This window comes from Fusarium subglutinans (assembly GCF_013396075.1).
Source record: "Fusarium subglutinans strain NRRL 66333 chromosome Unknown NRRL66333_c0000246, whole genome shotgun sequence".
Classification (NCBI taxonomy): Eukaryota; Fungi; Ascomycota; class Sordariomycetes; order Hypocreales; family Nectriaceae; genus Fusarium; species Fusarium subglutinans.
In genome coordinates this window covers 2,744-26,920 of record NW_023502309.1, presented here as the reverse complement: position 1 = coordinate 26,920, position 24,177 = coordinate 2,744, and the positions used below count along the sequence as shown (strand labels likewise).

General features: G+C 47.9%; 10 protein-coding genes across 10 annotated transcripts; 7 read left to right on the top strand and 3 right to left on the bottom strand.

The window, feature by feature from the left end:
- Positions 1-489: 489 nt before the first annotated feature.
- FSUBG_12052 (uncharacterized protein) lies at positions 490-2,168 on the top strand (the record flags this gene model as incomplete). Its single annotated transcript, XM_036676802.1, has 3 exons — positions 490-680; positions 734-1,830; positions 1,891-2,168. 3 exons carry the CDS (start codon positions 490-492, stop codon positions 2,166-2,168), a joined length of 1,566 nt encoding a protein of 521 aa, XP_036532461.1.
- Positions 2,169-2,786: 618 nt separating this feature from the next.
- FSUBG_12051 (uncharacterized protein) lies at positions 2,787-3,497 on the bottom strand (the record flags this gene model as incomplete). Its single annotated transcript, XM_036676801.1, has 4 exons — positions 2,787-2,835; positions 2,913-3,156; positions 3,219-3,312; positions 3,375-3,497. 4 exons carry the CDS (start codon positions 3,495-3,497, stop codon positions 2,787-2,789), a joined length of 510 nt encoding a protein of 169 aa, XP_036532460.1.
- A 4,665-nt stretch (positions 3,498-8,162) lies between these two features.
- On the top strand, positions 8,163-9,978 carry FSUBG_12050 (general alpha-glucoside permease; the record flags this gene model as incomplete). The annotated part of the gene is made up of 3 exons (XM_036676800.1): positions 8,163-8,582; positions 8,633-9,812; positions 9,863-9,978. 3 exons carry the CDS (start codon positions 8,163-8,165, stop codon positions 9,976-9,978), a joined length of 1,716 nt encoding a protein of 571 aa, XP_036532459.1.
- A 737-nt stretch (positions 9,979-10,715) lies between these two features.
- On the top strand, positions 10,716-12,557 carry FSUBG_12049 (uncharacterized protein; the record flags this gene model as incomplete). The annotated part of the gene is made up of 1 exon (XM_036676798.1): positions 10,716-12,557. The coding sequence occupies one exon, from the start codon at positions 10,716-10,718 to the stop codon at positions 12,555-12,557; it is 1,842 nt and encodes a 613-aa protein (XP_036532458.1).
- A 292-nt stretch (positions 12,558-12,849) lies between these two features.
- FSUBG_12048 (demethylmenaquinone methyltransferase) lies at positions 12,850-14,352 on the bottom strand (the record flags this gene model as incomplete). Its single annotated transcript, XM_036676797.1, has 9 exons — positions 12,850-12,883; positions 12,939-13,021; positions 13,076-13,406; positions 13,460-13,669; positions 13,717-13,757; positions 13,806-13,872; positions 14,014-14,112; positions 14,163-14,194; positions 14,248-14,352. 9 exons carry the CDS (start codon positions 14,350-14,352, stop codon positions 12,850-12,852), a joined length of 1,002 nt encoding a protein of 333 aa, XP_036532457.1.
- Positions 14,353-15,078: 726 nt separating this feature from the next.
- FSUBG_12047 (uncharacterized protein) lies at positions 15,079-15,403 on the bottom strand (the record flags this gene model as incomplete). The annotated part of the gene is made up of 3 exons (XM_036676796.1): positions 15,079-15,116; positions 15,172-15,267; positions 15,313-15,403. The coding sequence occupies 3 exons, from the start codon at positions 15,401-15,403 to the stop codon at positions 15,079-15,081; spliced, it is 225 nt and encodes a 74-aa protein (XP_036532456.1).
- Positions 15,404-16,353: 950 nt separating this feature from the next.
- Positions 16,354-17,605, top strand: FSUBG_12046 (uncharacterized protein; the record flags this gene model as incomplete). The annotated part of the gene is made up of 2 exons (XM_036676795.1): positions 16,354-17,247; positions 17,303-17,605. 2 exons carry the CDS (start codon positions 16,354-16,356, stop codon positions 17,603-17,605), a joined length of 1,197 nt encoding a protein of 398 aa, XP_036532455.1.
- A 1,330-nt stretch (positions 17,606-18,935) lies between these two features.
- Positions 18,936-19,727, top strand: FSUBG_12045 (uncharacterized protein; the record flags this gene model as incomplete). Its single annotated transcript, XM_036676794.1, has 1 exon — positions 18,936-19,727. The coding sequence occupies one exon, from the start codon at positions 18,936-18,938 to the stop codon at positions 19,725-19,727; it is 792 nt and encodes a 263-aa protein (XP_036532454.1).
- Positions 19,728-20,405: 678 nt separating this feature from the next.
- On the top strand, positions 20,406-22,159 carry FSUBG_12044 (amino acid transporter; the record flags this gene model as incomplete). Its single annotated transcript, XM_036676793.1, has 3 exons — positions 20,406-20,749; positions 20,802-21,639; positions 21,695-22,159. The coding sequence occupies 3 exons, from the start codon at positions 20,406-20,408 to the stop codon at positions 22,157-22,159; spliced, it is 1,647 nt and encodes a 548-aa protein (XP_036532453.1).
- Positions 22,160-22,912: 753 nt separating this feature from the next.
- Positions 22,913-23,620, top strand: FSUBG_12043 (uncharacterized protein; the record flags this gene model as incomplete). The annotated part of the gene is made up of 2 exons (XM_036676792.1): positions 22,913-23,541; positions 23,593-23,620. The coding sequence occupies 2 exons, from the start codon at positions 22,913-22,915 to the stop codon at positions 23,618-23,620; spliced, it is 657 nt and encodes a 218-aa protein (XP_036532452.1).
- Between the last annotated feature and the right edge of the window lie 557 nt (positions 23,621-24,177).

Below are 24,177 nucleotides of genomic sequence, written 5' to 3'. Positions count from 1 at the left end.
CTTTGGCATCAGCGTATGACTCAAGAAAGCAAAGCCTGAAAAAAACCGCAAACACACGGGGAATCACACATAGACTAATTCACGTCGTCCTTGGACAATTCTGCCTGCAGCCTAATCCGAGGCTACCAGCCACCAGGCGATGACGTGGCAAATTTACAACGCACAATGAAATTACACAACATCAGCATCTGTACAAGGAATATGATTGGTAGAAGCCTGGATCTGCCCAACAAGAAGCCTGACAATAATATGCTCAGCCGCCACCAGCCAACAGGTACTAAAAGCATGCCCCCGAGTCACTTCCTTTTGTGTTCCGAATCAAAAACTCTTTTCTCTTCTTAGGTTCTCCCATAAAATCTATCAGCATATCTACATTCCCCAATAACAAAACCATTTATTCCTGCGACGTTTTCGCTTCCCCAAATCACCAGTAATAGTTTTAGCAATATTACAATGCACCGCTTGTTCATCTAGTTCATTGTGGGACCCATGATCTTTGAGTCCTTGATTCTGCGAAACGCCCGCCGCTTCACCCCAGAAAAGGACGAGCGGGCGGACGATACAAGTTCTATCGCTCCATCTCCTTGGCTAGATTCTCTTACTTACCCCGAGACACAACCTCCAGCTAGCTTTACCCCTCCACCGCCTAATTCTGGCTTCATGTCCTTGTCCGAGCTACGGTTTGTTTTTGTGCAATTACTCACAGCCTATCAGTTGCTGACCTTTATATAAGCGATCTGGAGCAACAGAACGCTAAACTTCCTAGCACCGATAAAAGCTCAACCACCCAGCCTTCTTTGCCTTTGGCTTTGGACTACCAATTCCCAGCATTTGTGGGCCCGAAGGATAGAACATTTCGCCCTAAGGGTTTTTCTGATATTTTGCAACATATCCAGAGGAGCCACTCGATCAAATCGATGGGATCCAACTTGAACAAGACTAAGGAAAGACTACTAAGGTTCTCCGCCCTAAGACGGGCTCAGACCTATTCTAGTAGTTCGACGGACTACACAGTGAAAGGTTATGTAGGTGCCGACAGATACCAAATCGACGCATTGCCAGATACTGGCGCCAAACGTAACTTTATTGCGCAGCAACTTGTCGACAAGCTTGGACTCGTGCCGAAGGCCCATACCGAAGCAGAGTTCAGGCTGCCAACCGGCGCAACAGTTGAATCTTGCGGAAGAGTAGATGTTCCTTTTAGATTCGTGGGGGAATCGGAGGATCATTTGCTTGATTGCTGCATCCTTCCCAAGTGCACTCAGGACCTCATCCTGTGTCAAGCCTTTCTCAAAGCTACAAGTACTCTGACCAAGTTTGCCCATCGTATCACAAAGTCGTTCAGAACATCTGCCCCTCGCTTCAGATTTAATCTTGTCGAAGACGATACATGCTGTATGCAGGGAAGCTTTGATGGCATACCTTCAGTTGCTCTCGCCGACACAGGTTGCGATGCTATGCTCATATCAGCCGACTTTGCTAGACGGCACTCCTTGGAGATTGATAAGGGGCTTGAGCATAGGCACGTCGTCGAGTATGCCGATGGGTCTCTGGATACCACTACTGGTATTGTAAGCGATTCTACGTGGCAGTTCCGAAGTTCATGGGACAAGATCCCTTGTAACTTTTATGTGCTCGATGATCTCAAAGCAGATATCGTATTGAGCAGTCATTTCATTTTCCAGCACGAGATATTCTCAAAATTTGAGGAGGATATCGTCGATATGGGTCTTTTTCCTGCACGGAGCTTCGGAGACCTTTACAATATTCGATTGATCAGTCACTATAGCTCCGCGCTACAGTCACTTGAGGCGTCTTCCATCGCCGACAGTAAGACTACCACACCTAGTGGACACATACCCTGAGAACAGACTACTGACAACGTTGTAGTGAATTCGCCTGGTTCTTTTGGCCCGGCAGCAATCAAGGCTGAGAGGGTTCGGCGTGATCAGATTCGGGACGCGATCAACGCCCTTCCCCGGGAACAACAGGATCAGGCTCGCATTGATGAGAGAAATAGACAGGAGATCTGGGAAGGCTACCGGAAAAGACATCTGGAAAGGCAAGGGGGAGATACAGATTCCACTCAGCAGGTTCTGGTGGTTCAAAAACAACGCTGGTGGCAGAAAGGACCGGTTTGGAGGCGATTTGGAAAGAGGGCAACCTAGAAAACTCGAGCCTTTTGGTGAGAAAAGTGCATGGAGACTAGGAGTATGAGGCAAGTCAGCAGTACATAATGGCAATTAACAGTAAATATTAGGAGTCAAAGGCGTCGGAGAGACTGATGCAGAATAAAAGTGTAGACTTACGATGATTCCTGCCTACTCTATTATCCCAAGTTTTCACTGCTAAGCGTAAACTGAGCACAGAATGGAAGTCTCTATAATAACTTAAGTATTAGGTAAAATTAAGACTGTAATTAAATCCATGTGTACATGTCGACAGAGCAGGACCTGGCATTGATAAACAGGAAAGTAATGTTAAACCACGTGAGGCTATGGCCGAGTTTTGCCTGATATATTGCCAGACAGAGGGCGTCTCATTTGAGGCGATAATACCTCCACTACCAATTTGGTGGAAGACGATGAGTGATCAATTGATTACCCACCGACCTTCGATTTTCCTTGATCGAAGCCTCGTGGGGAAATAAAACATCTAATCTTAAATCAGCGTACCAAAATAAAGCAGGAGTCTACAGTTCTACTAAATTATGCTAAACTTACCCAAGTCTTTTTATTACTTAAGATAAAGGTCCTAGATTCTCTTAGCTCCCCATGTCGAGCGGGTTAGGATATGGGCGTCTGAATGTGAGGTTTGTGATATTTGCTGACAAGTCTGAGTAAGTGAGTAATCATATTGGAATGCTCATTGTGCTAATCTGCGCTTTGTACTACACATATGCTGCACCTTACCGACCTTGGACCTTGTCCTCTCGGGCGAATTCCATACCGTGGCGACATAGCAGAGTGCCGTAGCCCTTGCGGAAGTGGTCAGGGTCGATTGCCATGTTGTCAAGCTCCATGTGATCGCCTAGGTACCTAGAGTATGCGGTGTCATCTGGCTTGGATTCACGGATCGGAAGTGATGTGAGAGCCTCACTTTTGAACTGCACTTTCTGTGGCGCTGAAGAGGATGCTGGCTCGGTAAGGATCAACACTGCGGTCTGGTTCAGTCAGTCAGGGAGTGTTGTCAGTCGGCTATGAGGTGGGATCAAGAACCTTTCTCATCGGTGAGGTCGATGGCTACGGTGTCACTCTTTCGCTGCTGCTGCTGGGCATAGTTACAGATGGCAAAGCCCACCACCTGCTTAGACTGTAGGACGACGGTGAAAAGCTTGCTTGGATCACCTAGAGCCTGTTGCTGCTCTTCTCAACGTCCTGGGGGTAGGCGGAGGCAAAAGGGCGGTAGGATGCGTTCCATGGAGATAGGCTGAAGCCCCGGAAGGCGATGCGCGAGGTGGCGGCAAGATCAGAAGCTTTGGCTAGTCTGACGGCCATGATGTTGATGTTGATGTAGTGAGCAGGTGTGATGGTGGTACTCGTTAGTAAGCGAAGGGGGAGCGTTGACAAGAGTTAACTTAACAACACCTACTGGCAGCTCGCCGGTTGGCCAAAAAGAGCTAGCTCAAATTTCTTGAGGCAGTGAATCATTGGCCTCGCACGGCCGCAGAAGATGCATATACTTGCCTATCACCGCTCGTATAATAACTGCCCTGTAGTTAGGTGTTCAGTTTACGATTGCTTGCCTTCTATCACAAACAAGAGCCTCATCAGACTCAAGGCAACAAGCCTCTGGCGCAATACGTGGTCTCCAATACCAATCAACTACCACATGAAGCCTCGCGTTGCGCTTTTCGAGCTGCTTTCAGAGCACATAATGGGTGATGGTACAAGCCGTCACTCCATTCTCGGGCGCATATGGAGCTAACTACTACCCAACGTTAAGCTTTAGGCCGCGAACACATGTTATACGTGAGAGCACAATGAGTCTGCTGCTAGTAGTAAATGGGATGTAATAGAACACAGTCCTGTGACGGAACACTTCTCCATCATCAGAACAATATCTGAGCTCATGATGAACAGAGGTGCGAGAGACTCATTATAGTACACTGAGAAGTTGAATGATCTTGATGATCAAGGTGAGCCAAATGATTCCGGTAACACGGAACTTCTACAGCAAGAATCGCACCCATGCAATTTAGTACCTGGACTTATTACAGCCTTACCTCTTTGGTGATGTTGCGCCCTTCGACTTTAATAATATCATAACTTCTACATCAGGTTAGTTGCGAGATGAACCAAATCCGCTTTACTATGGCCTCCTCCCGATGGATGCGACCAATCTGATCTCACCAACATTTGATCCTCTGCCAATACACTTTTCTGGCACCTTGAATCCACCCAGCTTTCAGATTGGTGGAAATGCAAACGCGGAATCTCCTCTTTCTCCGATTCTTGGCGAATGGATCTCTGTAGAGCCGATGGTCCTAACGAGGGAGAGGGAAACTATAGCTGTAGCTGTACCATGAGATGTGACAAGCCGCTCTTCTGTAACTGGGCTATGCGCAAGGTGTCGACCACGATCGCCGTTTCCCGAAGACATAGTGAAGAGGAAGGCCCCTTCTAAATTCTGTTCCAAGATGGAGGTCTGCGATAGCAGCTCATCACGGCTGACTAAGAAGACGAGAAAAGGGAACTATTGGCGATTCTGTTGCTTTAAAAAAAATACTTATTTATCCGCGTACGCGTAATGACAATTCGTTCTCTGACTACGCCGAGTTAGGCAACTCGAAGTTCAATCAAGAGATAACAACTGTCTGGTCATACCCCAACTGGACTCCTTCTTCGGTTACTCAGGTAATGGTCACCATACGACTAGGGCAGGTATCGCCAGATTGGCCTAAGGGCAACTAAATGCCCAGGCTTTATGTCCTAGTAAGGGAACTTAGTCTTAGGTCTATAGATGTTACAGCAGAGCAGTAGTAACGCAGTCAGTAAGAAGTAATCTTAGAATTACCTGCTTACCCAATATACAATAACGAAGCCACCACTACTCCTCTGCTTGACTAGGTTGACAAAAGCCTTAAATATCATGCGAAACAAAGATCGGACTGTGAAAAAAGTGGACAAGAACCTCAAGGATTGGAATGTTATAGCCAGAATAAGTACCTTGGAGTTCCAAACCATTACTGTGTTGATTGGTAGTCATCAGTGTATATGTAAATCACAGGAAAGAGACTAGGTAATGTATTTCAACATGGTCAGTGTCACAAAAGTAGAAATCATATACATTAAAATCTACCATGTCAAAAATAATATCTGTCGATAACTTGACACAAACGAGCGATAACGTTCTGGCATGGAATAGAGACAGATACCAAAGAGTAGCCAGGCCAACAACATAGCTGCTTACGTATTCTTGCTGCATTTCATCAAATGGCTCGAGATAACTGTGCCGCAATCTCCGCCAAGTTTTCATTTGACATGTTTGTTTTCACCCAACTGCGCCGCAGGGGCCTGTCCCACTATTGGGTCGCATGGAAACATCCCGGCTCCATCTGGAGATCTCACTCGCAATCCTGGGGTAATTGACAGCGAAGCATGTGGCACGAATCTCCGGGGAAGTCAGTGTCACATCAAACGTTGCAGTGCAGAAGAAGTGATCAATCTTTTCGGTCCTACTAGGCGCCAAGAGATCGTAAATGGACAGTTGCTCACGCGAAGGATAAACTCCACAGATTTTGATACAGTGGTTGAAGATCTGCTTGTTGATCTTTCGGGTATGGGGTGCCGAACATTGGCAAAGTGGGCAGGCTTGATGGACAACCCGGCAATACGGGTACTAATCCGCTTCTTATTCAATGTTAACTGAGTTGAGGAAGAGAGAGCCCGTAGATTTGTAGATATGCTCAATGATACATCCAGGCGGACTTGAAGGGCAAATGAGAAAAGCATTCGTGGATGACTTGACTACCCTGCAGTTGCAGAACTTACCTGGTCTACATAGCTAACCACCGTCAGGCACCTTCAACAGTCTCAACAGAAAGGACAGGGAACCCATGATGAATCAATGCGACCTTTCTCCATAATCATAGCCTGTCATCTGGGATCGTGCAGTCAATCCGAGCTGTCAAGATCCTGTGAGGCTCAAAATTGCATGGAGGAGCTCAATTTGACAGCTAGCATTTTTACAATCGACTGACTTATTACTTGAGGTACATTATCTCTTGGCTACTCGCATGTCATGACTTTAACTTCGCTAGGTTAAACTTAAAGAGTTTAAAATTAGTCTGTCGGCTACGAGCATCGCTGTTCGGCGGTAGAGCATGCCCAGCGCCCTGCCATCTAACAGTTTGGCAAGCCTCACCGCTGTACAGCTTTCGAGACAACGTCCTGATATTTTTACCTCTTACATAACTAATATTTGGAAAAGAGGTCTCTACTCCGTACTTTCATGTCTCTCGGCCCCTTCTGAAGCGAGAAACCTATTGTGATTCCCAAATCTCAAGATCTCAATCTGCCAAGTGCGGGGGCAAGATCCAGGAACCCCAAAGCCAATCTTGGCTTCCATCATCACAATCACCATCCAAAACCATCATGTACGCGTACCGATACAGAATAAACATCGCCGTCGACGCACAGGCGCGGCCCAATCCCTCGGATTCAGCATAGAGTTTCGGTTTGAAGCCTTGGCGATGCAAGATGCAACGACGGAAAGGTTAGGCGAGAGACACTTTGGGGGCTCCAACCCCAATATGTCATCTCAGGGCGGCGCGGACTTGGCCCAAACGGTTGGAGAGCGCATGGAACTCGACCGAAATGCCGAGGATCAGCCAGGGTTGCATTCAAGACAGTTTCAGGGCGCAACGGCAATAATCTGGGCAACATCAGGCGAGTTTTAGTATTATTCTTGGACAAATATTTATCCTCACGGAGCTCAAAGTCACTGATAACGGCAGTCATGTTGGCACTGATAGAAACTTGCTGAGAAACTGTGAGGAGACAGCGTACGATGCTGTTCGTGGCTTGCATAAGCCAAGCTAGCTCAACAATTTTATGCGCTTGGACCTCCTTTAAAATAAGCTTGTGCAGGAAAAATCGGGGGCAGACTTTGGGGTTGGCCGCTGTGGGGAAGCAAATCTTGAGTGACACGACCTTGACGACAGAAAAGGCAACGTCGAATGGGGGCATCAAGGGCCTGCTATTGGTTCACGGCTCATCCTTGTCCTGTTGTCCTCTGAGTCTGAGTCTTGGAGCTGAGGCGATGGGAAGAGCTCTTCGGCGAACCACGGTATTAAGCAAGTCATGCGGAGAGTATATATAAAAGCATCGACCGTTTTTCGGCATAAATAGCGAACTTCTCCGGTATCTTAGTCGAGATGGTGTCTCATGACTCAGTCGAGGGAGCTGAGAGCTCAACCTGGTCTAGACTCGCGGGCCAAGAGAGTCAGACACGGAAAATCGGCCAATGGGATATGACACGGCATTTGCCGCGCCGTCGTATGGAGGACGTTAGCCGAGGCCTTTTTGCCAGCGACCAGAGGAGTCATTGCCAGGGAATGGGGGGGGTTGTTGAGATGCAGCATGCAAGGCAACACCAGTGAGGAGACAGTATAGTTCATTCATCATTGAGAGTATTAAGCATCAATATGATTCCCATGAAATAGACAAGGAATACACCTTTGGCAGATCAAATACCCATCTCAACCTGTCAAACCTCTCATTTCGTACCCCAGAAATGGACCCCGAGTCCGCGTGGGAACCCCCATGGGGACACCATAAACGTTAATAACAGCTTAACCTTAATCGACCCCGTTTCAGTGCCCTCTCACTCGGATTGCTCTCCGCCGAATTGCCAAGAAAACAGGACATTCAATCCTGGATCAGGAATGGCGCGTCGCCTCGGGTTATCGACACCGAAGTCACTGAACCATTTCGCTGCCAATGCGGGGAAGATACAACTGATGGACCAGTGCCCCGTGGGGAAGTACCACCGAGATATCCCTGCCTGATCATCAGACCGGTGTCCACAGAACAAATGCGGAGTCTTTATATTTATCCTGCTATCCCTCCCTCCCCATTGTTTTCTTTCCCCAGATCTGCATTCGAGCATCATCTCTCTCCTCCCTCTTCATTCTTCCCCCTTTGACAGAACTCGAAGCAATGGCGCCTCCCAATGAAACAGCCCACGTGGAAGACGGGCAGAAAGCTCCCGTGCACCACACTGAGTTCTCCGGCTACAGCTCACAGGTCGAGCTCATCGAGGCCGCCGTGGCTGCCAGTGATGCAGAGTGTCTCCTCCCCAAGAAGGAGCTGTTCTCGCGATACGCGCCTGCTGTGGCGTTTAGTATGCTTCTGAGTGTTGCTTTGGTCATGGAGGGTATGGATGTTGGTCTTATCAACAACTTCTTCGCCCATCCTGCTTATCTCAAGCGTTTCGGCTGGCCTGACGCCAATGGCGTGCAGCATATCTCTACGAAGTGGCAGGGTGCCATTGGTGCTGGAAACAACTGCGGTTCTATCATCGGTCTCTTGATCAATGGTTACTTGCAAGCACGGTTTGGCTCTCGACGCGTTTACATGGTATGTCATCTCTCATCGCCTCTCATTGGAACCCTTACTAATCTCACCAGTTCGCCATGTCTCTCATGGCCTGCACAATCTTCGTCCTCTTCTTCGCCGTCAACGTCGAAATGCTCCTCGTCGGTAATCTCCTCTGTGGTATCCCCTGGGGTATCTTCCAGACCCTCACCACCGCCTACGCCGCCGAGATCTGCCCCGCCGCCCTCCGTGGCTACCTCACCGCCTGGGTCTCTATGTGCTGGGGAGCCGGAAGTTTCCTCGCTACTGGTGTCCTCCGTGGCTCTCTCGACCTCAAGGGCGACGCTGGATGGCGAGTCCCCTACGGTCTTCAGTGGATGTGGATTCCTCCTCTGATCACCGTCGCTTTCTTCGCCCCCGAGTCTCCTTGGTACCTCATCCGTCGGGGTAAGCTCGAGGCTGCTGAACATGCTCTCCGTCGTCTTGCTCGCAAGGGCCACTACACTGATGAGTCTATGGCTCAGACTCTTGCTCTGATGAAGCATACCAACGAGATGGAGAAGGTTGAGGCTGAGGCTGCCAGCTTCAGGGACTGTTTCAGAGGAACTAACCTTCGCCGAACTGGTATTGTCTGCATGGCTTGGGTCATCCAGATCCTCAACGGTCAATCCATCACCAGTTTCGCCGCTATCTTGCTCAAGTCTATTGGTATGAGCAACACTATGGCTTTCAACTACAACATGATCATCCAGTCCGTCAACATCATTGCCACTGGTACCGCCATCTTCCTCATGGGTAGGATCGGACGCCGAACCTTTTACTTCTTTGGTTCTTCTGGTATCGGTGCCTGCATGTTGATCATTGGTATTCTCGGCTTTGTTCCCAAGGTCGACAGTGTCGCCATCGTCACAGCTGCCTTCCTTGTCGTTGTTCAGTGTATCTTCAAGGTCTCTCTCGGCCCTACCACTTACGTCGTCGTTGCCGAGACTGCTTCCAACCGTGTTCGCGCTCAGACCATCGTCCTCGGTCGCGCTGTCTACGTCTGCGGCCAGATCATTGTTCAGCAGCTTAACCCCCGCATGCTCAACTCCAGCAGTGATGCTTGGAACTGGGGAGCCAAGACTGGAATGTTCTACTTCGGTCTCTGCTTCATCTGGGCTGTTTGGATCTTCTTCTTCCTGCCTGAGACCATGAACCGTAGCTTTGCCGATCTTGACTACCTCTTCCAGAAGAAGGTCAACGCTCGCAAGTTCACTTCCACTCCTGTTGACTGTAAGTTATCACCAGTGTCTATTGATGAGCCACTACTAATTATGAAACAGTGTTCGAGATTGTTGGACCCGACAGGACTACTGATAAGCTTCAGGGTATTGATGCTGTCACTCCTGTCAACACCAACACTGCTGGACCTGAGATCGAGGGAACCAAGAAGCCTTAATTGTTTGATGGTGCTCTGAATTGATGTAATGGATATTGGGTGATGATTAGCATGACTAGCAAGCGATGTTGATACATGGGTCCAGCCTATAGTGCTACTGTCGTACCTAAAGAGACTTTAGATACCCAAACATGACATGACGAGCCTTGGTAAACTGTGACACTCGTGTACTATGGCGAATACGTTTGGGCTTCGTATTCATGATGTTTGTGTGAACCTTATAAATTCTTAGCGAGACAGATCGTAAAGTCTCGCATTAAACTTTGAGAAGAAGCCCTAACTTCCATACGCACTGAATCAGGATGGTCGCGTCACGGATTAAACCAGATATTTAATAGCTTATTTATCAAGAGTTAATATTAGTCACGGGAAAAAGAGAGTCTGTTCTGCCTGAAAGAGGGAAAAAGCTGATGTGTTATTTTGACCCAGTGGCTTGGATCCTTGCTGCGGGAGGTTGATCAAATTTGCTGACTAAATGAACATTTGAACTTCCATACACACTCGGGTTCTAGTAATATGATGTGGCTGACTGCTCCCTCTAACGTTAAGCTTTAGGCTGCGAACACAAGCGATAAATGACAGCTCGATAGAGGTTCTACTGATAAAAGGTTCATGGCAAGGGCTTAGGCCCTGATAGAGCTGTCGACACCTTTTCCCTGTCCTTCAACTTTTATTCTCATCTCCCTCTAGTTCTTGGCATTTTCGCTCAAGTTTTATTTCTGAAGACACGGCACAAGATGATAACTGTCACTTACAACCCTGCTCCAGGTGGTCCTGTCCCGCATTACCCTGCTCAAGGCGGCCATCCTGTCCCGCATTACCCTGCTCAAGGCGGCCATCTTGTCCCGCATTACTCTGCTCTGGGTGGCTCTTCTCTCACCACACAAGGCGGTCAAAATGCCAACCCGCAGACAGTTCCGAGTGACTCACCTATGGATGGAGACATAGAGGCACATCGCGCGGCATACTTGGATCTCACATGGGATAAAAGACCGCCAGAAGTCGAGATGCTACAGATCCGCAATGAGTCACTTATGGAGAGACAAATCGGAAGGGAGCCACTGATCCCGACTCGAGGCATTGACCTTTCTCTGTTCACACGACCTCAAAAGGATCAAACATCTTCTAGCCCTTCCGAACCTTCTATGTTACAAAGACTCCCCGATGAGCTCCTTTTGATGATCGTCTCCGGCATATCGGACCCAAATGACAAATCATCGCTCTTCGCCTTCTTCGCCCTCCGTCAGGTCTCTCGCCGATTTAGACGTCTATTGCATGCAGATGACTTTATTCACCATCCATTCTCCCGTCAAGGGTGCTGTCAAATGTGTGCAGATGGTTACAAAGACAAATACACGTCGCCAATCTGTCCACCCGGTGGACGCCACTGTTTTGACTATAAGCCCGGTGGAGGGGTGTACAGAGTCCAAGGTGCTCTGAAGACCAAGGGAGTATGGGGGGCTGGAGGACTTGGGGATTTCATCAGAAGTTACACCACCTGCAAGAACTGCCAGGAAAGTCGGGAGGACAGGATCAAGGCTGGTTACTCGACGACTTGCAAGTTTTCGCCTTGTGATTCCGAAGAGCTCCTTCATTGCCACTCCTGTGAGAGGGACCACCCCTCATCATGCTTTTCCCAAGACCAAGCAAAGCTACCGAATGGACGAGTCTGTATTGCACACGAGGGCTATATCCGAATTTGTGACCACAAAACACTCACCCGGGCTGATATAAAACTTCTTCTGCCCAGCGAGGTGCCTGAAGACCGTCCGGTATTTGTAACGAGCTGTGACCATCCCGAGCATAAGGTTTCATGCAACGACAGCTTCGACTATACCGACCAGACCCCGAGAGTATTTGCCGCAAAATCTGACGGCCTGGTTATGCTACACATTCTATGGCAAGTTCATTCGGGTAGCGATCGAACTCTCCTCCACCAAAGTGGCTATTTACACCGACATAAGCTCAACAACTCACTTCGGAAGATTCGACAGAATGGAGGACACTTGTTCCTACCCCAACGTGGCCCTAATACGTTACCTGAATGGAGCGTCATCTCCGAGATCGACCGCTCTGAGGTAGTGTCATCAGAAGAAGATCTTATCAAGCTCCGTGGTGGCTGGGGCCACATGAATCGCCAACGTAGACACAACTTGGCTCTTCTAGGCTCCGACAGAATAGCATGTGGTCACTGCAGATACGACAAGAGATGCATTGTTGTCAATTACCATTGGAAGATATGTTTCTCGGATGCAGAAGTGGGCTGGGCGTCTCACGAATGGTTTCATGCCATGGATAGGAAGTCATATGTATATAATGGACCTGCTGGCGTACCTGAGACCTGCAATATCGAAGGCTGCCGCAATAGCTACGTGGGTAAAGAAGATCAGGTTGATCAGTGGCCACAAACGGTGAATTGGATCTGCCAAAGGGACAACTATAGTATTTGGGACAGGACTTGTAAATTGGTAGCCCAGGAGAAGCAGCGTCGCAGGGATGATAGACAAACTCTTCAATCATGGGAGATTTACGAGCCTGAGAGGAGCTGGGAGAGGCTTTGTCACCCAGAGAACAATTAACACGGAAAGGTCACAGGACTGAGGAGTCAGAAGAAGCTCCAGCACCAAGAGAACAACCAGCCCACTTTAGTTGGTACAATCTGACGACAAGGATATGGCAGTATTGGCAAGCTGGACGGGCTAATTTCTCAGCCGATTGAGTCAAATTACAAGGAAATGCTGCAATTCATCGCAAGCACAACAAGTGTTACAGTCGCAGGTCATCTTTAGGCACCAAAGAGCAGCCAGAAATAGTCATGATTGATAATACCCCATAGCTCACAAGGTCACCAAACTCTCCAGATCCTCCCACTTACTCGTCAGGCTTTTGACCGTATACAGTAGTTCTGCGAATAATGTTAGCCTCTAAGGACATTGGTTCCAAGATTTCTGACAACGTACACCAAGACGTATGAATGAAGCTTTGGGTTTAACAGTTCTTTGCGCATCTCCACAAGAAATACCTGTGCCTTTTCGTACTCCCACTAAGATCCAACATGTTAGCTGATTCACAACGCAAGACGAAGTAAAAGATGTACTTCCAGAAGCTCCGTCAAGCTGCGGATAGAGAAACCTTCCAATCCTTGTAGCAGGAACTGTCGGTTCCATGCACCCCACTGCTTGAGATCCTTATCTTTCGCCCAAGTACCAATGGGCACTTTGACTTTCTTCTCGGTGATGTTCTTTAAACCGGCCTTCTCGAATACTTCGGCGGGGTTCCAGAAGAAGGGGTTGCCGACTTTCTCTGCTACTTGGTTGAAGATCTTGACCCAAGTTTTGAGCGGAGATTCGGGGCTCATGGTATCATCGTCGGCTCTGGCGTCTCCCCAGAGTTCGACATGCTCGATCCAGCCACCCGGCTTAAGATGCCTGTATAGTGTGAGAGAATGACCTTTAAAGATGGCATGGAGTGCGTGGTCTACCTTTGGGCCTTCTTGAGAAGCTCTGTCCAATCTGGGACGGTTCCTGTCATGTAGCGAATGTGAATAAAGTCGAACTTATTCTCGGGAAATGTCCACTCCTTGTTGATATCATCCACTTCGAATCTGCAGTTAGGTGGGATGAAGTTTGGTTGGATCGGCGAGAGGTCGACACCAATGACTTCAGCTGATGGGTGCAGGTCGGCCATATCACTGGTATCATCAGTCCGAGACACTCTTGTAGTACCATGGCTACTCACATGGCCCAAATACCAGTACCGCAGCCGACATCAAGTACATTCTAAGAGACTCAGTGACTGGGGATGGAACTGATTATATAGTGACGAACCTGCGGATTCTTGCCGATCGGAGCTTCATATAGCTTGCCGTCGAGGACCGCCCGAAATAATTCATGACTGAATTTTGTTAGAAAGAATGAGATTAAAACCGTTTGGAAGTGGGACTTGCATCAAGTCTTCAGCCTCTTGCTGGCGATCGTCATTTGCGCCCCTAATTGCGTGAGCAATAATTACTAACTGTGTGTTCTGGGACCTCACCAGTAAGTTCCGTCGCCATATGCATGGAAGCGTCTACCATGAACCCACTTGTAGTTCAAAATAGAAGAACGCAGGGACTCGGTATCACTGACATCCGTTCTGGGCCAGATTAGCGAAGCCTACCCCAGTGTCAGTGCATGCAATCTTACGACAAAGAATACGCAGAGTCAGAATCAGTATCCTGAAAGAGTACATCAGCAGGGTAGTAGGACTACACAAAAGGCTATGACTGACAGGCTGAATGAACCCATCTTGCGCGGGGGCTTCGGAAGCCTCCACAGCCCCAGGCGGAGACTGAGGAGACTTTGGTGACTTGTCGGGAGATTTTGGCGAATACATTGTGAGGATAAGCGAAAATGGCCAAGAGATCTGACAGGTAAGATCTGTTGGTCTCGGTCTGACTGCAGCTTGCAGAAAGGTAAACCAGTGTGTGGCAGAAGAAAACTCAGATGGCGGTCAAATTATTTATCTCGCATTGCCTGACTCCCCCACCATTTCCTGTATGGGTGATGTGTTCTGTGGGGAGGAGGTAACATTTTGACTGGGCCATGAGAGTTTCGATGCAACCCTGCCGTTGCGAAGATCTTACCCATTTTAATCACTGATCCTGTACTTGCATCTTTACCCAAACACTGACTGTGAGCACGGCGATAGAGATTTAGAGATGATTGTTCAAAGCAAACTCGTATTGAATTTATAGATATGCTTGCCTTCATATGTAGTAACGCAAAAGAATATATAACTAATGACCACGAACTCTGGCGAACGATTTTCATGTAGCCTCAGTGTTTTGTCCCGCCATTTTTTAAGGCTTACAGATATTCCCAGGTTCACACTGCCTTGGAGGTATACCCAATCTAGAAGGGAAAACCGTCAAAGCTGTTGTCTAGCGCCCGAAGAGTAGGTATATATCGCTGAAATTTTACTTTATATTGGATCTACCTTTGAAATGTAAGAATGACTTCCAATCTCGACGGCGTTGCCGTTGCTGAACAATGATTTGGCGTCTGAAATGATTGATATGTTGTATATGGCACCAAAGTAGCCCAGTCTGTTCTCTGACTGTTACGTTTGGCATGTCCCAGAAACGTAACCTTCATCATCTGTTGATAGTTGGTTAGTATACGCACCTAGACTACCATGAGTGAGGATGCATACCCGATGCATCATCATCATCATCATCTTCATCGTCAGAGTCATCCTCATCAGTCTCCCAATCCTCGTCATCTGTTTCTCCATCAAGTTCCCCATGATCTTCTGTTCGTTAGTACTTGCCTTTAAGAGCAGTTGCTTTCATACCTAAAGGATGGACCTCCTCTACCAAGCCACGGAACATGTTATAGGCGAGTATGATGACACAGATATAGACGATAACGTATTGTAAAGTCATGATGAAGTCGTGTGGCTATTTGAAGCTGACTGGTATTTTTTGCTGAGATGTAAACAGAATGGGAGAAGGATAACAAGAGCTGAGTGATGTTGTTGGTGAGATGTTGGTGTATTTTGAAAGTAAGGGAGAAGGATAAGAAAGGATCAAGCGAAGAATCAGAGAGGGGAAAGACAGTTTATATAGATCAGTCTATGAAGAGAGAGCTTTGATAGAGTTTCCATGTTTGAAAGTATAATTAGTGTCTGACGAGGACAGATATTTCAGCAAATGGATGTCCTCATAAGGTTGTGATTGGAAAAGTCAGAAATCAATCATAAGATTTTCCAATGAGCTAACTTTAATCCGAGCATCGACGGAGCCATTTGGCACAACAAGCCCTGGCTTAAGCTTCAATTTAAGCGTATCCGATGAAACTTGCCAGTCGTCAGCCACCTGTCAAGATGCCAATCAAAAGTTTATTCCTTAAGCTGTGAGAATCACTGGCAAGGAATTTTAAGCATGAATTACGACTCACTCATGTCACCTCACTAGCTTTAGTTAATTGCGTAGGCAGTCGAAATGCTGACTTAAATGTGTTTATAAGAGTGTTATTTGTAGTCGACAGACTTGAAAGTATGTTTGTCTTTGATCTCACCCTTGGAACTTGGACGACTGGGCCTGAATGAAGCTTTTACCTTAAGATCTAGTTGTATGGGAATATTCTAACTGTATTATAAATGAGAGCCTTTCTGCTGTTCCTCGAAATGATCCAATCTAAGTTATGAATCATTCTGTTGATCACCATAAGTCTCAGCCCAAACTTCCAGTAAAGCTTCTTCGCTTCTGAAAACTCATCGCACTTTCAACGCCGCATCATCTTTTCGTCATTTCTATCTTGCCAACGCCAGAATATTGCCGCCCTCTTCATAACCATGGGCCTTGAATAGTGAGACGAAGGCGTCACCGTCACCATGGACGATTCTATTACAAAATCATCAATGAACAACCTGGAGGAGATGCCGGTCGAAATTCTTCTTACAATTGCATCAAACCTTGATTGCTATGATTTCAGAGTCATTACCTTTGTGTCCTGGCGTCTCCGATCTGCCCTCGCCCCTAGCCTTTTCAAGATGATTATACTTTCTGGTACATTGGAGAAGATAGCTCATGATATGAAATCTCTGCTGGGCGGCGAATCTCAAAATCTGATGGAGCTTATTCTTTCATCTACCAAGTATTCACTCCATCCCAGAATCCGATGCGTCGGTCCGCTGACTGATGATGCACCTAGGCTTGTTACCATCAGCCTCGAAGCTTGCCATTGCGCCGAAGGGTTTAACGAAGCAAACCTCCTGGAAGACATAATGGAGACTATGAGCAAGTTTGTTTCCAAGCTATCATCAACCCATATGATTGCCTTTGACTTTGGTGTCGACGGTCAAATTGCTACGCGTCATCCTGGTCATGCTCACTTGCAGGCTGCATTGGATCTATTGCGCACGACACCACAATGGAATGGCCCCAAGACCGTGGACTTCCCAAGTCCAACCAATGCCCTGGCCTTCGGTACCATAATGCGTCAATTTTCTCGCTGTAGTATTGAAGCGGTTCACTTTCCTCCAGCCAGTTTTGCGCGCCCTCGAGACATCTTGCGATCAACACTTTCGTCGGTGAAAGGTTTGAGAATTGATATGAGTGGGATGCGTACGGAATCGCGGACTCTAGCCTGTATTGATGACAAGTACATGTGTCGATTGAGCCGTGACTTTCCACACCTGCAATCGCTCTTCCTGGATCAGCTTGACACTGATGGCTTCAAATCTCACGTTGGGCATATTCCACGGAAATCGATTTTGCCCAAGATTGTGAGAGATAACCTTTTTCCTGATGTTTCCTTACTGACGTATATATGTATGGCAGGCCCCCTATTTCGAGAAACTCATCTCACGTCTGAACACGATGCCACGACTACGCCGTTTCGCGTTCACATTGACGAAAGATTGGCAGGTGAATGAATACGAATGCATAAGATACTTGTGGAATGGAACGCTGAGTTTCGACAATACCCTGCCTGCTATTTCCCAGGCGGATAAATGGGGTGTTTTGCTGGACACTAATGCTGAGGAGATGGAGTGGCATTATGATCACATCACTCGCATACTCAACGCCGTTCCGCAACTTGAGGAGCTTTGTATAGTGCCTCATACCTCGGAACTGTATTGAGGTACAAGAATCGGGGGTGTCGTATCAGTTCGCTTGGTGAAGCCCGATGATCCTGGGGTCGATTTCCTCGCCAGTTAGTAGATTAACAAAGTTGACACCTTGTCAAGTTTACTGGCCAAAGATTGGCCGCACCTTTGGATGCTTGCAAGGGGGCAATGAGACTGCGGATTCCTCGAATGGTTGCTGGCTGTAGACTGGTAAGGCTAAACTTGGACCGCTTAATATAAATCATAAAGACACGATGTTATTATTAGCAATATATTCTTAGATAAGACCTAACGGAGTTCTACGAGTAGACGTTCCATTTGGTCTAACCTACTAGTAATGTTCCACCTAAAAGCTTCCGTGGAGATAACTTCAAGAAATATCGAATTTGTAATGAATCTCAACGTCTATAAAGCATCTTTGATGTGATCAATTGTCCGTGGAAGTCATGTTAAGAATATGTCTTAAGTCGACAGACCTGCTGCATCGGGCCTCCTGTTGGGTGGGTGATTGTTATACTATCAGCTTACTTCTATTGAGGGTTGTGAGATCCAGCCTTTTCCGGAGGCAAATGATAAAGTGCCGGCACCGGGTATCATCTCTCCCAAACCGGGACAGCATGTTAACATGTTGGTGAGAGATATAGGAGCAGACTAACAGTCAGCTACTTGTATACACTGGAAGCTCTTCACGCGTTCAGACCACTGTTAAATCACTCATCCGAGCCCAACCCTCGGGAGGCAAGAAAACATCAGACCTTACTATAGGGGTGACATAACAAGCTCGGCAAAAGGCATCCCGAGCTTGCTTATGCTAGATTACCTATGTTACTTTTGTCATTTCTGATAAACGTCCCGAGTTTTCTGTTCTCCAGAAAGAACTTACCATGTCTCACAAGGTCCCTACTCAATGTCTCCAATGAATATGCTTAATCACTTTAAATTGCGGCTCAATACAACATCTTCAACCCTAATTTTTAGCCTTTGCACATCCCTGTCACTACGGGACGTCTTAGCATCTCGCTATCGTCCCGGACGAACCATCAAAAGCGACAAACGAATTGGCGTCAATATTGGCTGCGCCCAGACCCTGTTCTTGGGGAGAGGTGATCGATCATAGGCCGGGATATTCACAGACTTTTTGTTCGCGAGGCTGAATGGAAGCATATTGAGCTGAATGGGTAGTCGTGTGACTCAGAAACACTCTTGTCATTCCTTGCCTGAGTCCGCAGCCTAAAGCTTAACCTTATACGCGGTAGTCAACATATATAAATCCATGGGAATCCAAGGACATTTTCAACAGCGGCACATTCTGCATCACTCGATTCCGATTTCTTACTAACAAAATGGTCTGCCCCGATAACCCCGATAAATATATACCTAATTGTCAAGTCCCGGCGGGACTCAGCTCCCTCCCCCGGCCAGATTACTGCAATTCCGTTATTCTCCTGCTCCTGCCTTTCGTACTCGGTCATCTCTCGGCGGTAGTCACACACTTGACCCTCGGTCATCGGAACAGAAGAAATAAGTTGAGGTTCTGGGATAACAACCATCTCAAAGATTCACCGAACTTGGCCATATCATGGATGCCCTATAACTCCTTGGCGACTGCTGTCATGACGGTGGTGCAATGCGTTGTTATGGCCGTGGCTGTCAAGGCTTCCGGGCTGAATATCAGCGTCGGAACGCTATTCATATTCTTCTTGACCAAGCCTCGTGTTGGGTGGTGGGTTATCATGCTTTCAGCTTGCTTCTACGAAGCCTTCAACGATACCGCCACCGATGTGCTCCTCCAAGAATGCGTCCTGGGTGTCTTGGCACTTCCTGGCGCGAGTATGTTCTTGGGAGTCAGTGGTTCTGGGGAGATGCCCGGTGGTTGCGCTCCGTATGACAGTTTTGATACTTGGAGGGAGGGCACAAGTATCGATGCCATTCTCTTGTTGTACAGCGGGTCACGCAGCCTTATCGCTTGCGGTGCGATCTTTTTGGTTGTTGGGATCTTCATGGTTTGGAGGCGTCGCTTTCTCAAGAGACATCTCGGCCTAGTTGCCATGATCCCTTGCCTGGGCGCATCCGTGTCTGCTTGGATCCTCTGGACTGGTAAGCCTACCAACGATGCTCTGGTGATTCATAACTAATGAGATTAATAAGCTTTAACACTACGGTCTTGGATGGAGACTTTTGTATATCTGGGTTGGCAATAGGGATTCTATCGGTGATATCGCTCGTTTTCCCGATTTTGAATGGCCTTTTGCGTGGCTGGATTGGATATCCTGGGGGAGGAGGCAACTATCCGTATTAAGCTGTCGCCTTTTATCTCGAGATTAATTTTACGCAATCAATCTTCTTTATTGATTAGATATTACATGTTTGGAAGGTTGAATCCTTTTCGCTGAGTGCACTGATCTTGCTGAAAGTTACGTCACGCGACCTGAGGAACTTGCCTATGAAAACTTGGCCCAAGCTGCATGTAAGCATAATTTCTAATCTCTTATCTCTGTGCACAACTCAACGGCTCTCGAGATTCTCATTGGGCGTCGCTCGGACATCTTGTGCAACTCAAGTGAGACATTGCCTCGTGATCGACAGCGCATCAGGATGAAATGAGGGGGTTCAGATCTTCCAGTTTTCATTTCCTTTCCTTCGCTCTATTGCAGCTCTCCATTTCTTCCATCACGCGGCTTAAAGTGCTAGTGTTACAGTTTGCCTCCTCGCACAAGCGCTGTTGATAGTAGTTTAGTCGCCGTAGCCAACATCGCGGAGTTTTCACCCGACGGCTTATCATTCTTCGTCCCTCGTATCATAAGCACGCAAAAATGTCAGGTGCCTCCTCTAGCACAGCTAGCAATGACGACACCCTGGAGCTTGAAGCCGCTGGCTACGTTCAAGCCATGCCGCGTCGCTTCTCGCTCTGGTCCCTTGGCGCACTGTCGTTCACTCTGACCTGTACATGGCTCGGAACGGGCTCCTCAATCGGAATCAGTTTGACCGAGGCGTCTTCAGCTGGAACTCTGTGGTCGTTACCTATCGCTGGCGTGATGACTACCATCGTGTCGCTGGGTATGGCTGAGCTCGCATCTGCTTATCCTGTTGCCGGGGCGCAGTACTATTGGTCTTTTATGGTCGCGCGAGATGACTACAAGCCTTTCGCATCATATCTGTCAGTGCCATATTTTCGTAAGGCAAGGTTGAGATACTGACCTGTCTGATAGAAACGGGTGGATGAGTGTTATTGGCTGGTGGCTTGCCTCGAGCTCAGTCTCCAACTTCGTCTCATCCATGATCCTCGATATCGTCGGCGCATGGCATCCAGACTGGGATCAAAAGCGATGGCATCAGTATCTGATATACGTCGCTCTAATCTGGATCGCCACAGCTGCCAACACTTTCACCGCACAGTGGATTCCTCTTTTCAACAAGATGGTCTTTATCCTCTCGGTCCTGACTCTAAGTGCGACGACGATAACACTCTTTGTTGTAACGAAAGACCATGCGTCAGCTGAGTTCATCTTTACAGATACTACCAACCGAACAGGTTGGTCAAGTGATGGATTTGCATTCACGTTGGCGGTCGGCAATGCGGTCTATGCATTTTTAGGAAGTGATTGCGGAGCTCATCTCTGCGAAGAGATTCCCAATCCAGCCAAGAACGTGCCTAAGGTCATGATATATCCGTTGCTCATGGGCTTACTAACCGCATTTCCCTTTGCAGCGTCTCTCATGTACGCGATCTCTGACTTGCCAGCCGTACTCAACACGACGACCGGGTTGCCGCTCTTTGAGATTTACTATCAAGGAACAGGATCTCGACCAGCGGCGTCAGTGCTGATGTCGCTGTTCGCGTTCTGCTTCTTCGCCAATCTCGTCGCCAATGGTAAGCTCGTTTCCCTCGACAAAGCCTGTGCTGACCTTGTAGCGACCACGTCATCACGGACGCTCTGGGCCGTTTCGCGTGACGGTGCCTTGCCATACTCCCAGTTTTGGGGCCGCGTTCATTCGAGGTTTCAAGTTCCTGTCAACGCACTCCTTCTTTCTGCTGTTTTCATTACTGTGAGTATCTATCTGCCAACAATATCACTACGGTCTCACTCACCCCTCCTTCTAGCTATACGGTCTCATCTTCCTCGGTTCGTCAACCGCATTTTCTGCTATGGTCAGCGCGGCCATCATCTTTCTCCAAACTTCCTGTGTCATTCCTCAAGCTGTTCTACTTTACCGAGGGCGCGATCGTGTCTTGCCAATTCGATACTTCAGTCTCGGCAAATACGGCGCCGCGATTAACGGCATCTCAGTCGCATGGGTAGTATTTCTTGATATCCTGTACTGTTTCCCCACTACCATGCCCGTTACGCCTGAGAACATGAGCTATGTCTCCGTCGTCTTCACCGGACTGGTATCGTTTGTCATAGCCCTTTGGTTCACCACCAAAAAGGGCTCCTTCACGGGACCTCAGATCAATCTGGATCTTCTCAATGCCAGACGTATGGCGGCTGTTCAGACTTTGGAAGGAACTTGCCCGACGGCTGAATACCATGCCCTTCGAAGTTCAGAGATCGTGAAGGAGGATTAGGCTACATGGTAGCATTTACTCGTATCGTGGGCTTTCATGAACAACGGCTGACGCTGGCGACACACGTGCATCGTCTTATTGGCTTACGGTTCATAAGTGCTATTATATATCTATGCAATACGAGGTTAAAGGATCATTCTTGATCAACTAGTCTGCGGCTGAATAGAAGCTTACTTTCAATACTACGTAACATAATTAAAACCTCGCACTGCCTTCCCAACCAGGAAATCCCCGGCCCTAGTGGGGTCACAACCGTAGCATTATTTCTTCACGCCGTAAACTACACTGCAACTCTTCACATCGTGGAAGAATTCTCCGGGCCCTCGGGTGTCAGCCTTAGGCCTCATAAGGCTCTAATGATACGACTTTTCGAGTCATTCGGGAAGCGGAAATATTGTCCGATCCACCTGTGCCGCTCTGTGCCTCACGCCAAGACGCTCGGTTATTTCTACAAACGAACCAACCTTACCTTGGCGATTGTCGTTATTGGAGAGAATCTGATTTTCAGGGGACTTTTTGTCGGCGCAGGCGGCAGCAGCCTGTTCTGCCCTGCATTAATGCTCCGAGAATAGGATGGGTATAGCTTTTGAGAGATATTGTTTGCTCGGCGAGGTTAAATCGGATGATGATACTGGTGTTGAAAATCTATATAAACCGAGATGTTTCCGTGGCCAGTAGACAATTTCTCAAGCTCATTCAGCCATTCAACCAACAAGCACACAACCAGTTCAGTATCAATAGTTGACCTACAAAATGAAGTTCACCAACATCGCAACTCTTCTTTCCACCAGCGCAGGTGCCCTTGCCGCCGGTCCCAGCGCTACAGCCAAGAAGGCCACAGCCATTGAGTCCATCACGGGCGACAACGGCATCACCACCCCCCTCCCCATCCAACCCGGCATGGTGGACAACTGCGACGCCTTCTACTACGTCAAGCCCGGCGACAACTGTCTCATGATCTCTGCCCAATTCGGAATCTCCTTTGACCAGTTCAAGGAATGGAACCCCACCGTCGGCAAGGACTGTCTTAGCCTCTGGGCCGATGCCAACGTCTGTGTTCGCACCATTGGCTTTGAGTACCCAGAGACTGCTGCTTGTTACGGCAATGAGGACATTCTCCCTTGGGGAAGTAACAAAGTTGCTGCTGCGAAGGCTGCTACTGAGTGGTGCAGCAATGGCGCGAATGGTATTTACAACATTGGTGAGAAGAGGACCAAGTGTGTTGATGCGCCTTCGGGTGACGGCAAGTTTATCTTTGAGATCTACAATGAGTGGGGAACTCGAAAAGCTATTCTTCCCACCGAGTGTCAGAGAAATCTCCTTCTTCCTATCTCCAAGTGCCCTGAGGGAGGTCAGGGACGCATGAAGAGCTGGCACACAGAGTAAGTCTCCCCAATAGTACTGCATACATGGATTAAGCTAACATTCAATAGGACTTCCCTCGAGAAGGGCAAGTGTTAAAATCTTGGACGGCCATTCTTGTTCGACGATTGTTCTAAAGCACATTATCCCCTGCTTCTTCTCCATCAGGAGCTATTCTGACCACACCAAGTTATCGAGGCTGTATCCCTTAGATCAAAGATTTCCATCTTCATAGTATATAATAAGACATCTCTCATTACCTGTCCAACCTAATACAACTTCCTCCTCAAGTGATATCATATGCATAATTGCGGCCTTACCCATGACAGAAACATCTCACTTTTGTCCAATTGGAGCTGAGATCACTAAGTGAAACTGCTGGCTTTCGACAGACGAGATATTTGGAATCAATGAGCGTCTAAATGTGACCGATAGCCGGCCTGGGGTCGAGCTATCAACAGCCCAATAGCCTAAAGCTGAAAAGAATCGTGCCTCTGATAAGCTACTTGAGATAGCCAATGAGATAAACGCTTCGTGGATTATTTAGCATAGGGAAGGTCTAGCCGAACACGGGGCAGACTATCAGCCATGGCCTCACGTCGATATTCCGTCATGAAATGCCAGCATGATCTCGAGATTGGCTTCGATCTTACCAC